Below are 15352 nucleotides of genomic sequence, written 5' to 3'. Positions count from 1 at the left end.
TTTTTTTTTAGTTTGCATAGCTCTTCTATTGCATTTGTTAATTGATAGACCTTTTTGAAAAGGATAAGTTGACATAAATTAGTCAACAAACCATCCTCCCATCAATCATCATCCTACTGTTAGGCCAACAGAGTGACCAAACACACTTTTAAGTAAATTATACCATTTCTTGGAGTTGAAAAGAACTAATCAAAACTAAATTGAAGCTTTTAAAAGTAAACATAATTATATTATATTATATTGATAAAAAGTGCCCAAATTTTATTATGACCTTTAAACTCATTTTGTACCAATACTACAAATGTTAAATGAGACATTCTGAAAGTAATGATATAATAAAAGTTGACAAATATCAGTCTTCAAAGTTCAAACCAATCTTTCTAATATTTGCTCGAACCTTTGATTGATGGTAAATGTTTTGGCTGTGGTGGTAATAAAAACTTCAGAGAAGTGAAGATTGTAAAGATATATTGTTTGGATTTTACTGTTGGTTAAAGTTTTGGGCAGTAATTTCTGAGGCAACAGTGGAAAGGAAAAAGGAGACTATTTCACCAATGAGTCACAAGAATTCACAAACTACAAGAATCATCAATGATGAGAACATTACATATATACACATTCAACATTGGCATTTACTTGTGGGCTAAAGAGATAGAGAATTGCAGCACTTTTACACAAACTAATCAAAGGGATGGAAAGCCATTCCCAACAATCTTTCTTTCTTTCTTTCCTTTTTTTTTCTCTTCTTTTTTTTTTTTTTTTTTCCAGATACAAAGAGATACATTTAACATAGAGAAGAAATATAAGAGCCACCAAGAAGGTTTCAAAACCCGGATCCTAAAAATCACCAATCGGTTTCTTGTTACTTCAGTCTCTGCCTCCATCGGGTCGAAAAAACGAAAAGGGGGTCCGTGTAATGTTAGTAGAATAACGGGTGAGGAGTGAGTCATCATATCATCAGGATCATATCAGTTCTACATGTATTTGTTAGGTTGTTGTCTCGTTGGAAATCGATTGAGTTGCAATATGTGCGTTCGCAAGCTACAATCTTTAACCTAATCATAACAATCAAATGGTAAAATAAGATGAAACGCAATGTGCAGACTGTTCACTTTACGATTATCAAAACTAGATGACTATAACTTACCTGCATGGCTGCTAAAGTGGACAAAAAATCTTCACATTGTTGAAGTAAAATACGTTCCTTTGCCGTCACCTTAACCAGTTCAGCCACCACAGAGTTTGTTTCTTCTACCTGTGAACGACACAACCATGTCTAAGATATAAGCTATGCCAAAGGAATGCAAGTCAAAGATCCTATTATCTTTTAACTCTCAAGAGGAAAACTACAGAAAAGGGGCAAAGTTCTTCATCAATCAATATCTATCCTCCTTGTTTATAGTCCCAGATTATAACTTAGATCCCCCTAAAACTACCATAAGGATAGAACACCTCATAGCAATTGATTTTAGTCCTTTGCCAATAAAAGGTTCACAAGAATACGTGGCAGTTTCTTTTTTCCTCAATTTAAGGATTTGAATGGGGAAATCTGAATGAGCACAAACTAAAAGTGCTCAAAAATAAAAATTAGTTCCAGGAAGAACACCACGTGATGTCAAACCAGCATGCCAAAATTCCTCAACAGGAAAACAGGAAAAGCCCTAAATTGAATCTATAGAAGTACATTGTTTTGTTTCTGTCTAATGCAGAAAAATGATAAAACTTTCTCAGACAGGTAAAAGTTCTAGGTAAAGCAGCACCTTAGATGAGAGAGAGCATATTGAAGATGCCATTGCCTGCATAACATCAACAGCTGAACCCACAGCATCTTTCAGGTTCTGAATATCAGCCTGATTAAATAAAAATTATTTATTTTCTTCACATGAGAAGCTTGATTGGTAACCGCTTTTTGATGGAAATAGAAATTGGTGCAGGGTACATACTATTGCTTTCCCAACAACTGGGAGCCGGAGAGTACTGGCCTTCAAAGCCTCAGTTGCTCCAAGCATGGAGCTCGAGTGATCTCTGTCTAAAAGAGCCCATTCTTCCAAATAACTTATCTACAATCACATCAATTAAGATAGAATGGCCTACGTTAGAATTTGGAGAATAAAATAAACATAAAATCAATCATTCACAAGGGCACAAAGTTACCACCAAAATAGAAGAAATCAAGGCCATTTTGTCAGTATGACATTATTCAAAGAACTTTAATGAAGAATGCCACTGCCAAACAATATTATGCTATTATATTTAATCCATTATGGTAAAAGACGTGGTGTTGAAGAGCAGAGAGACTACAATGTTGATAGACCCTCCAGAAGTTAATATACATTGTAGTATGTGGCAAAAATGGTGTGAGTTGAGCATTGGAGTTGGTCTATTCAGAGTTAAGGGGCCAGGTGGTTAGTCATGACGTATGAGCACGATATTCTAGAGTTTGAGTATATAGACTGATGGTCTCATCAGGAAAGGTATTCTTTTGCTAATAATTTAATTACAGTAAAGAAATAAACCTTGAGCTGGGACAGAACCAAGATTAACCACTCGATCAGGGGAGGGCCTTGCAAGAATTCAACCCTGTGGACATCTTTTACCATCCCTAATTTGGAAAGAAAAGGTACATGTAAAAAAATGAATACTAATGATTAATTTGGGTGGTCCTTTGCTTTACAAAGCTTTATGGAAGTCTAAGAGCCAGTCAATATCCTTGTAATGATTTTTGGATACTTGACTTGTTCCTCGGTTATGCAAAGAAAACTTCCTTAGCATTATCTCCCACCAAGTGTCCTCTTTGTTTGGGCAAAAATGAAGAATTATTGCACATTCTTTGATTTTTGTAGTTATATCAAAGTAAGTTGGTGAAGGTTGTTTTCTATCTTTAATATTGCTTGGGTGTTTGGCAGTAATTTCTGAGATATTGTTATGGGAATTATCCTAGGCCCGAAGTTGACGGCTAGCCCCAAAATGATTTGGGCTAATGTGATTAAAGCTTTGCTAGCTGAAGTTTGGTTGGAAAGAAATCAAAGATTCTTCCATGATAAGTCTTTTGCCTGGATGAATGCTTCTTCTTCTTGGTGCTACCGGTCTAAACTATTTTGAGGATTACTTTGTTTATTATTTTTATAGGTTATTTTTAGATATAATAAGGATACTATGAGAGTGTCAACGTACTTGAAATGTCTAGATGCATCTACTAACCCCTTGTGTTTGTGTTTGTGTTGGAACTAGTTGAGGAGCACGTTAGGAGGATTTGTTATGTAATTTATAAATAATGAGTGGGAAAGGATGAAGGAGACAATTGTTTAGTAGGAGTGTGCAAGTAACTCAAACTACTTGGGAATTATTGTAGTACTTCCATCCTTAATTTTTCAATATATTCTAGACTAACAGTTATTTGGTTTCTATTAGAGACGACCTTTTTTGGAATGACATTTGCTTGGAATACTTCTTTCCTGAAGATTGCCAAGGTTTTAAGTGGTGCTGTAAAACCATAAAGCATAGAGGTAGTTACTAGATGCTTGAGAGGAAGAAACAAAATCTTGAAGATTCAATTACCTATAGAAGGTCCTTACATACACAGGTCGCAAAACTTCGATAAGCTTTGTTCATGGAGAGACAAACTGTTGACTCTTATCCCATTGTTAATGATCTCGTTGGTGAATGGAAAGGGGAAAAAATTAATAAGGAGTGATCATCAAAATTCATGAGGCTTTTGATAAGGTTGATTGGAGACATCCTTGTTGGAGGTTGGATAAAACTTGGACTGAAACCATAACTCGGTTCCACTTCCACCCTTGACTAAATTGGAGGTGCGTTAAATTGAGGAAGGTTTAGGGCTTAGGAGTTTGGTTCAAGTTCTTCAAGGTTACTGTTTTTAGTTCTGGAGTTCAGTGTAGTTTCCTGCTCTTTGCTTTTTATGTTAGTTCTGTTTCCCTTTTGGCCTTTTCGGTTCAGTTTGGATTTCTGCTCTTTTCTTTGTAATTCACAAGATTACTGTCTAATTTTCAATCACGTAATTATTTTAATAAGAAACATCAGAAGACTTCATTCCTCCAAAAGAACCAGAGAAACAACCTAAAATCAGAGAAATCAGCCATGTTGGTGTTCTCAAGGTGCTCGGTGGTGAACAAAGGAGTTGAACCTTGGGAACATAGTCATGGACCATGGTCATCCATGATTGAATTACAGGAGTTTTCCCTTTAGAACGACTGGTGGGAGGATGTATATGAATTATGATCAGCCCATTCAGAGGCCTCATCGTCCTTCAAATTTCTGCCAAGCTTTAGGTCCCAAAAACTTAATGTTAATTTCCACACCTCCTTCACAGTAGGGCATTGGTAACAACTGAAAAGTTCTTTACCTAGCCTCCCCTAAAGCAACCCAACAGAAAAGAGCCATCAAACTACAAGGGACTCCAATCCCATGAAATGTATGCCCTTATATTCTTTCATTTATTATTTTTCTTCCCTCAATAAAAGACGGTCTATGGTAATTAAAAATAAATTAATTAATAAAAACCCACCCACCTCTGAAATTGATGGTCTGTTGACAGCATGGACAAAGAATGGCTCCAGCATTTGATAGAATTGGGGGGTCTAGGTGGAGATAAAATTCAGTTGAAAATCATTCTCTTGGTCAAATGGCTTTGAGCTTTTTCAATGGAGAAAAATGCACAATGGAGAAAAATAGGGGCACCCTAAGGAGAATTGGTGGATAGCTTTTGCTTCCTTCAAATCACTGGAAGGCATTTGGCTGGGGCAGCACATCTTGTAGGAGCATATTGCTTTGTCAGCTTTTTTCCGGTGCAGATTGCTCAACCTTTTTGGTAACTATGGGTTTTCTTCTCTTTGCCCTGATGGGAAGTTTTTTTTTCTCATTAACTTTCTTAACCTTGGTTCACACTTTCTTCCCCTTCAATTTGTATTTCATTTATTCAGCAAATTAGTTTCTAATCCACGACAGGTTTGATGCTCTTCAAAATGAATATATATATTGTTAGTGATGTATAATTAAATTTGTCTTTAACCACCAGCTTAAGTTTTTTGGGTTGGGTGAATTGGTGGTTTAATATGGTATTAGAGTAGGTGGTCCAGGGAGGTCCTGTGCCCCTGCATTGTCGTTTCCTCCCCAATTAAAATTAATTTCCACTTGTTGGGCTTTTCAAATATTTCAAGCCCACAAGTGAGGGGGGTGTTAGTGATATATAATTAAATTTGCCTTCAACCATTAGCTTAAGCTTTTGGGTGCATTAGTGGTTTAATATATATATATAAGAAACACTTCCGTTGATAGTAAGAAATGCTTAACCTGATGTTCAGCCAAATGGTTTTGGCAGTTTCCCCTAGAGTATACTCCCTTTTCCATAGAATTATTGTTAGCTTTTGATTGGTTATCGCAAGGGGCTATAGCCACTTGGAAGGGTATTTCTAAAGAAGATCCCTTCTTTCTCTCCTTTGGTTCATTGTGGTGAGAGAAGGGATGATACATACTTTAGAGAAGATCAGTGGATGAGGGATAAACCCCTCTACTCAATGTTTTCAAATCTTTTCTACCTCACGTCTTTTAAAATTCGCGTTGTGTTGGACTTTTTAGTTTGGTCAAGAAGTTCCATCTCCTTTTCATTTGGGTTTGGTTGCCCTTTGTGCGATAGGGAACCAATGGATGTGGCCTTGCTATTATCCTCGCTCAAGGCTGTTGTTTTTAAACAGAAGAAAGGGTTTTGAGTGTGGAGTCTTGATCCTTTGGAGGGATTCTCATGTAACCCTTTCTTTCCTAGGTTTATTGATCATTCTCCCACAAGTGAGTCAGTTTTCTCCATGCTTTAGAGGACTGAGATCCTAGGGAAGTCAAGTTCTTCTCTTGGCATTTTTTTTCGGATAAGAAACTATTTCATTGATAGAATGAAAATATCCAAAGAATACAAAAGAATCCCAAAATATCCAAAGATATTTCCAATTGTTGACAAAATAAGATAAACTATGGCTTCATAGAGCCGTTAAAAGATTTACACCAAAAGAATGCATTGAAAACAACAGATTGGAGGACTTCTTCAGTGGATTTGACTTTGTCGTTGAAAATCCTAGCATTTCCCTTGGCATGTCTTACAGGAAAGAGTTAATATTTTGGATCCATTGGGAAGAAGATGCCCTCGTTAGTTGGCCCATTGCGCTACAATCTCTATTGGAATGCGAATGAAAACCTAGATCACATTCTCTAGAGATGTGATTCATGAGAGTTGTGTGGTGCGAGTTCTTTCAAACTTTAGGTTTTCTGCTAGCATGGAACAGGGAGTCCGGTGATATGATTGAAAAATTCCTCCTCGCCCTTAAGGGTCAGTTTTTATTACTCATTGGGGTTTGCACTATTTTGTGGGATATTTGGGGAAAGCAGAATAATCATGCATTTAAGGGGTTGAAAGAGAATCCCAGTGAGATGTGGTCTTGTCAAATTTCATGTTTCCCTCTAAGCTTCAATTTCAAACACCTTTTGTAACAATCCCCCATAGGTTCTATTTTGTATAGTCGGAGTCCCTTCTCATAATTGGGCTCACAGGCTGGTTACTTGTATGCCCATGCATTCTTCCATTTTTATCTCAACAAAAAGAAAAAAACAATAGCAGTAAAAAAAACTATTGAAGGAGAGTTCCTTATCGCATTAAAAGACCTAATGAAACATCATGTGGGTCCTAAGTGTAATAATGCTGGACACACGAAATGTGTGAACCAGTTCTTGTCTTTGCCTTATTCAACATAAGAACATTTCCATCAGTTCTCTTATCCTTCCAAGGTTCCATAGTCAATTAAATTTTCTTTTCCCTATAAAAAATTTCTATGTATTGGGTTAGATACAGGTCAGTAATGTGAAGCCACTGTTTATAAAATCTGAAAGTTTATGAACCTTTCAATTAATGTGATTTTTCAAAGATCGCGAATGGAGGAATATCACTTCTTAAAAAAGAACAGTAAAAATCTTTTCCAAGAAAATACTGAAAACAAACTCCCACAGAAAACATATAGCTGGTGAGAGTTCTTGTAAGGAAAAAAGAGAATCCTTTAATATATCAAAATAGATTTAAAAGTTGTGTAATGAGAAACCAACATAACGATGCAACTGCTTCAAGTGTCATTTTGAAAAAAAATGCAATTGTTTTTTCTACAAGCGAAGGAAGAAAATATACTTTCTCGAGTTTATAGCATTTCTTTTTCTATGTGCTACATACAAGTTTGATGGCGTTTAAGGAGCTAAAAACATCAATCAAACGACATTCTTTGGGAGAAAAAGAACAGGGTTCTGAATCTTACTTGCCCCTTGAGGACGGATGTCAGCTTCAGTTTTTGCCGTAGTAATAATAACTTGATTCTTTTAAGTGTGACAGTATGCCGTAGTTCTGAAATAGTGACCCATGCATTCCAAACATTCCTCTGGCGCAGAAACAAATGGATAATAAAACTAATGCACTTAATATTCCAATCACACTATAAAGCAGCAAGTATTTCGAATTACACTATGAACGAAATTATTTGTGTTTAAAATATCTGTTTCCCAAGTTTTTTTTTACTTTAACTGAAACCAAAATTTTATTAGCAATGGACATTTAAAAATAAAATAAAATAAGTTAGCTATGTAGAAGGAAGTCCAACCCACAAAAACAAAATCTATTGGATAATTACAAAGTCCTTAAAAGTTAAAAGATTAAAAGTTGGTACCCATGTAGAAGAGTTAAACCTAGCCAAAGCCAAACCTCCACTCAAGATCTCCAAGTCCCCAAAAATATATAACGTTCCTCTTGGCCAAAGATAGTTTATAGACCAATGACAAATCTAGTGGCCTAATCAACCAGCAAACAAAGACACCTTTTCCTCCAAGCTATTGGTACCCGCAACAGTAAACAGTAAAATTAATCTTGAAGACTAATAACCATTTAGAGCACACAAAGAATACATAAGTGTATGCATGTATATTGTCAAAAGAATTTAAAACATTATTTTCATGTACAAAAACACTTAAAACGTGTCTTTAATAATTCAAAATTAATTTAACGTCTGATTTTGTACTTTTAAAATCAACTATGATATTCTTTGTGATTAAAAGCATATCTCAAAGTAATTTTGAACGTGGAAAAGTGATTGCAACAATTTGAAAACCACTACTATGAGCCTCCACCAACCAAAAAAGCCTCCAAAACCTTAGAACCCCTTCGAAAGCATCCTTGGACAATCTATAAAAAATGATAAAAATAACCAAAGAATGAGATAGCTTCAAAGCAATGAATATTCCTCCCTCCGCCATTATGAATAACCAAGTAATTAACACTTGAGTACGCCCATAGACTCACTAACTTCAATTACCACCAACTGGCAACCACCTAGCATGTAGAAAAATGTTTAGGAAAGACCTATCAACATTGTTGCTTATACAAAGAAAAGAAAAAAAAAGGACCCATCAATTTTGTCAACTTGTAAGCCTTCACTAAGTTATCATTTGAACTCAAAACCTAACAAATGCCCTTAATTGCAGTCATCTACCACCTGGAATCAATAGTTTGTCGCTTCCAAAGAAAAGCAGACTAGAAGGTAAAGATAGTTAAAGGAAGCTTGGATTTCAGTATTTTCAGAAAGCAAATTCACGAGGAACTTATAGATAAGGTAGTAGTTAAGCTAATAAGTAGCCCATTTTAACTGACCGTAGCTTTTTCCTTTTTAAAAAAATACAAACAACTGCTTTCATTGAGAAAAAATGAGAGAACATAGCTTCTTGAAGTCATCATATAAGCTAATAAGTATCCCTATGAGAGGGAAAATATCCAAGTATACCAAGTTAACAATACCTAAACCACCTAAAGACAATAGCATAGCGAGAAAACAACCTAATGAGCATCCCCTCCGTCCATCTATCACTAGCCAAATATGAAGTTCCCCGTAAAAGATTCAGCAGCAGTTGAACAAGCAATTTAAGATGTGAAATCTAGAAGAGAGAATTGATTTAAGGTAGTGGACATGACCAGAAACATCAGATATGATTATAGTCCAACTTTTGGATGTAAAAATCTAAGAAAGACAGTGAGCATCAACACCAAAATGTAAGCTAAAGTAGTAGACATTGAAACCGCCACAATAATAAGGGAATTAGGTTAAACCATAGAAATAATCAAAAGGGTAAGCGATTATGCACACAAGTAGTACCTCTGCGTTTAGTCTCTGCAACATAAACGTAGCATCTGCCCTTGCATTCACAAACCGCCATTGCAAGTAACGGTTGTGATGAAGCCTCAATACGTGTGCATCAACAATGCGATCTTCCCCCATCTTTCCCCTTCGGATATCAACAGAGAAACTGAGAATGGAGGGCGTACTAATAGAGTTACTAACCAAGGAACCACCGACACCATTTCTCGTCCTGGAAGGACTGGAAATCCCCCTTGATGGTGATGATACTGAAGAAGTCCAAAGCTTACTTGGGGACGGAGGCCTTGTGCCACCTCGAATAGGGGAAGCCATTGTACGTGGAGATGAAAGTGGACCATCATTAGAGAATCGCTTTGACTGACTGAACTTTGATGGGGCTCCAACTCTTGCTCCAGGACTAGTCGATAAAGGAGAACCAGGATCATGCAGGCGCCGGAGCCGGCTGTTTGTTTCTTGCCAAAACCTCGCAGATACAACAATCCCTCGGGGCCCATTTCGCCCTTTGGCTACCGAACCACAATCTTGAACTCCTGAAGTACTGCCGGAGGAAACACTATCCGTATCAGAAGTAGTGAGATCAGAGGGCACGGAAGACTCATTCACTGAATCGGCATCTGGGTTTTGCCGAACTGCCTTCATCAACTCGGAACTGTTTAAATCCAAGCTCAATCTACCGTCAAAAGAAGCTCTTCTACTGTCATCTGATATTGTTTGCTGTAATGCCCGAACCACCATCCCAGATCCAATTCCATTCACTTTCTTCTGCTCACCCCCGCAATCAAAACTCCTCGATAATGGGTTTCCTTCCAAATTCGCATGCCGGTTCCTCGCCGGCCAACGATGTTGATCAAGAAGCTTCGAATTCTCCACCTGAACTCCTGACCCATCGCTCTTATCCCTAAGTGGGGTCGCTCGACGCCGTTCCGGCGTCGAACCCTTTCTCGCATTACTCAAACTGGGCGTCGCAGTAGCCTTAGTCTTACTAATCGGAAGAGAAAACGCCTCCCCTTGAAACGAAACCGACAAACTCCTAGTAGAAGTAACCAAAAGCTTCGCAGCCGCCGAACTGTCAGTGGCATTGCCATGTCTGGAATCAAGAACCGGCGTAATCGACCGAGGCGTAGTGGGTCGTCTCCGGTCGACCGATTGAGACCGTTTAGGGCCAGAAGAAGGCAATGGGGTTGAAGCAGGGGTCAAATTAGTGGACCTAGAGAGCAATGGAGAGGGAAATCGCCGAGAAGAAGCGGAGGATGAAGTAGTTGAAGAAGTAGAAGTAGAAGTTGAAGGCGAAGGAGACATGTACCTGGAAGGAACTTGCCTACCTCTAGGTTTTCGTTGAAGAACCCCATTATCTCTCTCGGAAGGTAATAAGGGAGGTCGTGCTTGGTTTCTAAGGTGATCTTGCTGTTGTTGGTGGTCATTTCGTTGTTGTTGTTGTTGTTGGGTTGTTGAAGTTTTGGGGATTGAAGCTGCTGGTCCTGAAATGGCAGCCACCATTGATGCAACAACAAAGCTTTTAATGTAAATGGTTAATTCAGAGTTGAATACTGAAAACCCAGGATCTTGAAAAGGAAATTCCCCATTTGGAGAGAAGAAAAAAGATTCAAGAAATTCCAGAGAGAATGAGAAGAAAAGTGGGTGGATTCAACATTTTCCGTTAAAGCTATGATATCACTGCTCATGGGAATGGACCCTTCTCCTCTCCTCTCAAAACTCTCTCTCTCTCTCTCTCTCGCTACAGTTTCTTCTGGGAGTAAAGAAAGAGAGAGAGAAATAGTAGGTGACAGGCAAGATTTGAGAGCTTAGCAAAATACAACACTTCACAGAGAGAAAAAAAGAAGAAGAAGCAGAGGAGAGAGAGAAAGAGAAAGAGAAAGAGAAAGAGAAAGAGAAAGGAAAATGTATTTGGTATATCAATATGTATATACACTACACACACACACACACTATATCTATCTCTACTCCCACTTCTTTTCGGGTTTATGGGAGTCTTTGGAGAGACGTTATGTTTTTTTCTTTTTTATTATTATTGTTAATTTTAATTTTATGAAAGGGAAATCCAACTTAAAGTCCTACTCATTAATACTGCGAAAAAATACGATAAAAAAAATCTATAATGATTCGCTTTTAAATTTACTATTTTTGTAATTTAACAAAATATAACAAAATTTAGAATTATATCCGTGATAAAAGTTTTTTCTTGTTTGTATGGATAGAATCTAAAATTTTGTTATATATGGTAAAGTTTTTAATTATTATTTCTAAAGTTATTATCCAATATAATTATCTAAAAGTTTATGTTTGGAGGATAGATTACGATTTATATTTATTTATATAATGATAAATAATAGATTAGAGTATTTTGCTATATTTATAAGAATTTTTAAAAATTAAAATAACTTGTTTTTAATATACATGTTCTTGTTGTTCTTTAATTTTAAAATTTGTAAAGTTGTATAGGTCACAAATATCAATGCTATTGATTTTTGTGTATTATAGGTGTTTTTGAAATTTTCAATTTAGTTTTTGTAGCATTTTGTAGGGTTTGTTTAGTTTCTTCAATATTTTTTTTATTAAATTAATTCACTTTTCTTTGTTACTATGATTTTAAAAATTAAGTTAACTTTTAAAAATTTCAAAAATAGATTTCGACCAATAAAAGAATTGTAAAATATAATAAATTTTATAAATAATTTCATTCGTTTAGTTATATTTAAAAATATACATTTAAAAAAAACAATAATAATGTTAGCTATGAATTTAATTAAAAAATATGCAAATTGTGATACGAAATTGAGAGAAGTTAGGTTTAAATTTTTTTAAAAAACTACAAACAAAAAATGAAATAGTTACCGAACTTTAATAAGTTTATTTTCTTTCGTTTCCGTTTTCTATGTCATATTTTTTATGCATTCCATAAATATATATTTCAAATTTTATGCAATAAATTTGGACATATTTCACTTTTTTTTTTCTTTTTTTCAAATTATATGAATTTGTTAGACAACAAAGTTCATAACTTTAGAAAAACATCAAATACGCCACCAAATTATTAACACACAAATTTAAAGACTCACAAAAAATATTACATTTACTATAAAATGCAAATTAAAAGTTTAGAAAAATACATTAACATATATATTATTTTAAAACTAAAAAGGATAACAAAAGAAGAAAAATTAGAAATTTTATAAAATTTTATAAATGTAAAAGTAAAATATAATAAAGTTTTCAAGTACCTAATAATTAGGGACTTAGGAGTAAATATTTTATTACATATTTTATTTTATTTTGGTTTGGTTATTAATTAATTAATTAATTAATTAAAATTTTCTTTTTTATGGAATGGGTACATGTGATGGTTTGTTTTTTAGCTGTGTAAGCTTTTTATATTATAAGGTTTTTATTTTATATGGTAAAGTTTTGTAGTTTCATATCTTTAAAAAAGAATGTGATGGTTATCGTTGTAAAGTCCAAATTTTTTTAATATTTTTTTTTATAATAAAGGTCTATTAAAAAAAGAAAAAGAGAAAGAAAAATTACTATATCCAAAATATTATAATATTGGAAATAGAAGTTTAACACATTGTCCTTCATATGGTACTTTGGTGTTTGGGATTTCAAATTTTATATTTAACAAAAAAAGAAATTAATTTTTTTTTAATAGATTTTGACCCAAACAAAACTATTTTTTAATTTATAATATGATCATTTGAGTTTAGGTTAGTATAGTAATTAATGTGTTTTTTTTTTTTTTTTTGTAAAGTTGAAAATTAGATTTTTTTTTTTAATTTTATAATAATTGGTGTATGGAAAAATAATCGAAGAATTATTCTTTTTATTCTAAAAATTATCAAAGGTTAAAATATAACTATTTTAATTTGAAAATTTGAAATTTTTTATTTAAATACATAATTCGATCTTTTTATTTTCAATATTTTAAATTTAGTTCGTGGAAGTTGATTTTTATTGAAATTTAGTAAACAAAAATAATATTTTTTTTTTAAGAAAATGTAATATGCGAAGAGAAGGAACAATGTATAAGAAGGTCGAGATTTTACGATTGTTTAAGATTCATTCGCTAAATTTTAAATTGGGAATATTATATATAAAATTTAGATAGCAAACTTTGTCTTCGTAGGAAAAGTTTTATATAGCTCCATCAACTTTTTTTTGTAAGTATAATAAAAGTGGAGAATTCAAATCGAGAACTTGATCTTCTTGTTACAAACGTATCTATATGTCAGTTGAACTACGCTCGCTTTAGACTAACTCTATCGATTTACATGAAATGATCTACACATACAATATTTATATATCGACATCTTTTTTATTGTCATCTAATAAATTTACGGTAAAATATCATTTTGATTCTTGTAATTTGAAATTTGTTCGAATTGTAATTATTTTACTTTTAAATATTCTATTTTAGTAATTTTACATTCAGTAGACCTTAAATTTGACCACTCGAAGTTAATTTTTATTAAAATTGATTAAATAATCATAATAATTTTGTACAACGTGTAAATATATTTTAAAATGTTTTAGAAAATGTGCTAATGAAATATAAAAAGTAATGAAAAAATATACAGCCAATTAAGATTAAATTTAAGATTTATTGAAAATCTAGAGACTCAAATCGAACATTTGAAAGTATAATGATTAAAATTGAACGTGTATATATATATATATATATATATATGTTAATATTGTACTTACAAGATTATGAAAAAGCATAGGAAGCAAATGGTTGTTTTATATAGTTTCTTAATAGAAAATAGATTTAAGGTAAAAAATTATACAATAAATTATATTAATTTACCATTATGATGTAAAAAAACAAAAAGCAATTCAAGATTATTGATATATCTATGTGTGTGTGTGTGTGTGTGATATGATGTGTTAGAACTTAGAAAATATATATATACTAATTAATTAATACTACACCTTAGACCTAACAAGTAGAGTGTCATTTTAGTAGAGCAAAAAAAAAAAAAAATGACACAATATGGTTTGATACTTTAGTATACATCACCCTATTAAACCAAAAATGTGACTTTAGCAAACCCAACCAAACATGTAGAAATGCAATTTATTCAAATTAATTATAATTTATCACAACCAACTTAAATTTATAACTCTAACTATGCCTACACAATTTGGTTTTATAGGTTAATTTATTGATTAGGGTTTTTATTCTTCGTTACTTTTTAAACACTTTAATCACGGTAAAAAGATTCATTTTCAAATATAACAAAATATAGTAAAATTTCATATATATGACTTATCGATAATAGAATTTGAATCGTTACTATTATTTTTTTTTTTTATAAAAATTAATAATGCATTTTAGAGTTTTTTAGTGGTAAAAAAGTTATGTTAACGACCGCTGAGCTAAGTGCATTTCAATATTTTTTTTTGTAAAAATAAATTTCAAATTAGAAAAAAAAAACTCATATTTTAAAGTCAAAAACCAATATTTTAATCCTACAAACCCTAATTTTTGTTTTTTTAGAAAAGAAACACAACATTTTTGATAAAATCCAAAATAATTAAAGGGGTATAAAATTTGGTAAGATAATGAAATATGCACCCACTCACATTGTGTTTCCCTTCTCCTCATGATCATGAATGATTTGAGTTGGAAAATTAATGAGATGATGAGATATATTTAGCACTAATTATAATGATCATCATCATGATTATTATTATTATATATATATATACACATATACATAAATGTCACAAATTTAAAATTACCACATTAATTGATTCTAGAAAAAGAGTATAGGAAGAAAGAAAGAAAGAAAGAAAAAAACATTAGATCTAAAGAGAGAAGAATAAAGGGAGTTTAAGCAAAGTTTTTTAATTGAAAAAGTAGATTAAGAAATGTGTTGTGATTTTCCCCTTTTTCTAGCTAATGAGAGATGCCACGTCCATTTCATTCCTCTCCCTTGTCTCCACTCTCATATCGACTAAGGTTACTTTAGAATATTTATCGATAATATTTCTATTGGATTTGAATTTGAAATTTATTGTCCTTACGTACATTCCAAACAAATATCAGTTGAGTTAAGTACTTATTTTTGTAGGGATCGACAGATCTCTCTAACTTTCAAATACTATTAATTTTATATATTTTTTGTTTTTTAACTTTAGAAGCA

At 33.1% G+C, this 15352-nt stretch overlaps 1 protein-coding gene across 1 annotated transcript; it reads right to left on the bottom strand.

Moving 5' to 3' along the window:
* Nucleotides 1–525: 525 nt before the first annotated feature.
* On the bottom strand, nt 526–11070 carry LOC103495301 (QWRF motif-containing protein 2). The gene is made up of 6 exons (XM_008456806.3): nt 9186–11070; nt 7305–7424; nt 1944–2060; nt 1761–1850; nt 1148–1255; nt 526–1055 (listed from the first exon to the last, which is right to left on the bottom strand). The coding sequence occupies exons 1-6, from the start codon at nt 10683–10685 to the stop codon at nt 975–977; spliced, it is 2016 nt and encodes a 671-aa protein (XP_008455028.1). The 5' UTR covers nt 10686–11070; the 3' UTR covers nt 526–974.
* Between the last annotated feature and the right edge of the window lie 4282 nt (nt 11071–15352).

This window comes from Cucumis melo, chromosome 1 (assembly GCF_025177605.1).
Source record: "Cucumis melo cultivar AY chromosome 1, USDA_Cmelo_AY_1.0, whole genome shotgun sequence".
Lineage (NCBI taxonomy): Eukaryota > Viridiplantae > Streptophyta > Magnoliopsida > Cucurbitales > Cucurbitaceae > Cucumis > Cucumis melo.
Note: the sequence above shows the minus strand (reverse complement) of the source record. Positions and strands in the feature narration are given on the sequence as shown.

Coding starts and splice junctions, on each gene's coding strand:
- LOC103495301 (XM_008456806.3), bottom strand. CDS start 10,685: ATGGTGGCTGCCATTTCAGGACCAGCAGCTTCAATCCCCAAAACTTCA. Junction 7,425..9,185: donor TGCAGAGACTAAACGCAGAG/GTACTACTTGTG, acceptor TTTCTGCGCCAG/AGGAATGTTTGGAATGCATG. Junction 2,061..7,304: donor CATCCGTCCTCAAGGGGCAA/GTAAGATTCAGA, acceptor ATGTGATTGTAG/ATAAGTTATTTGGAAGAATG.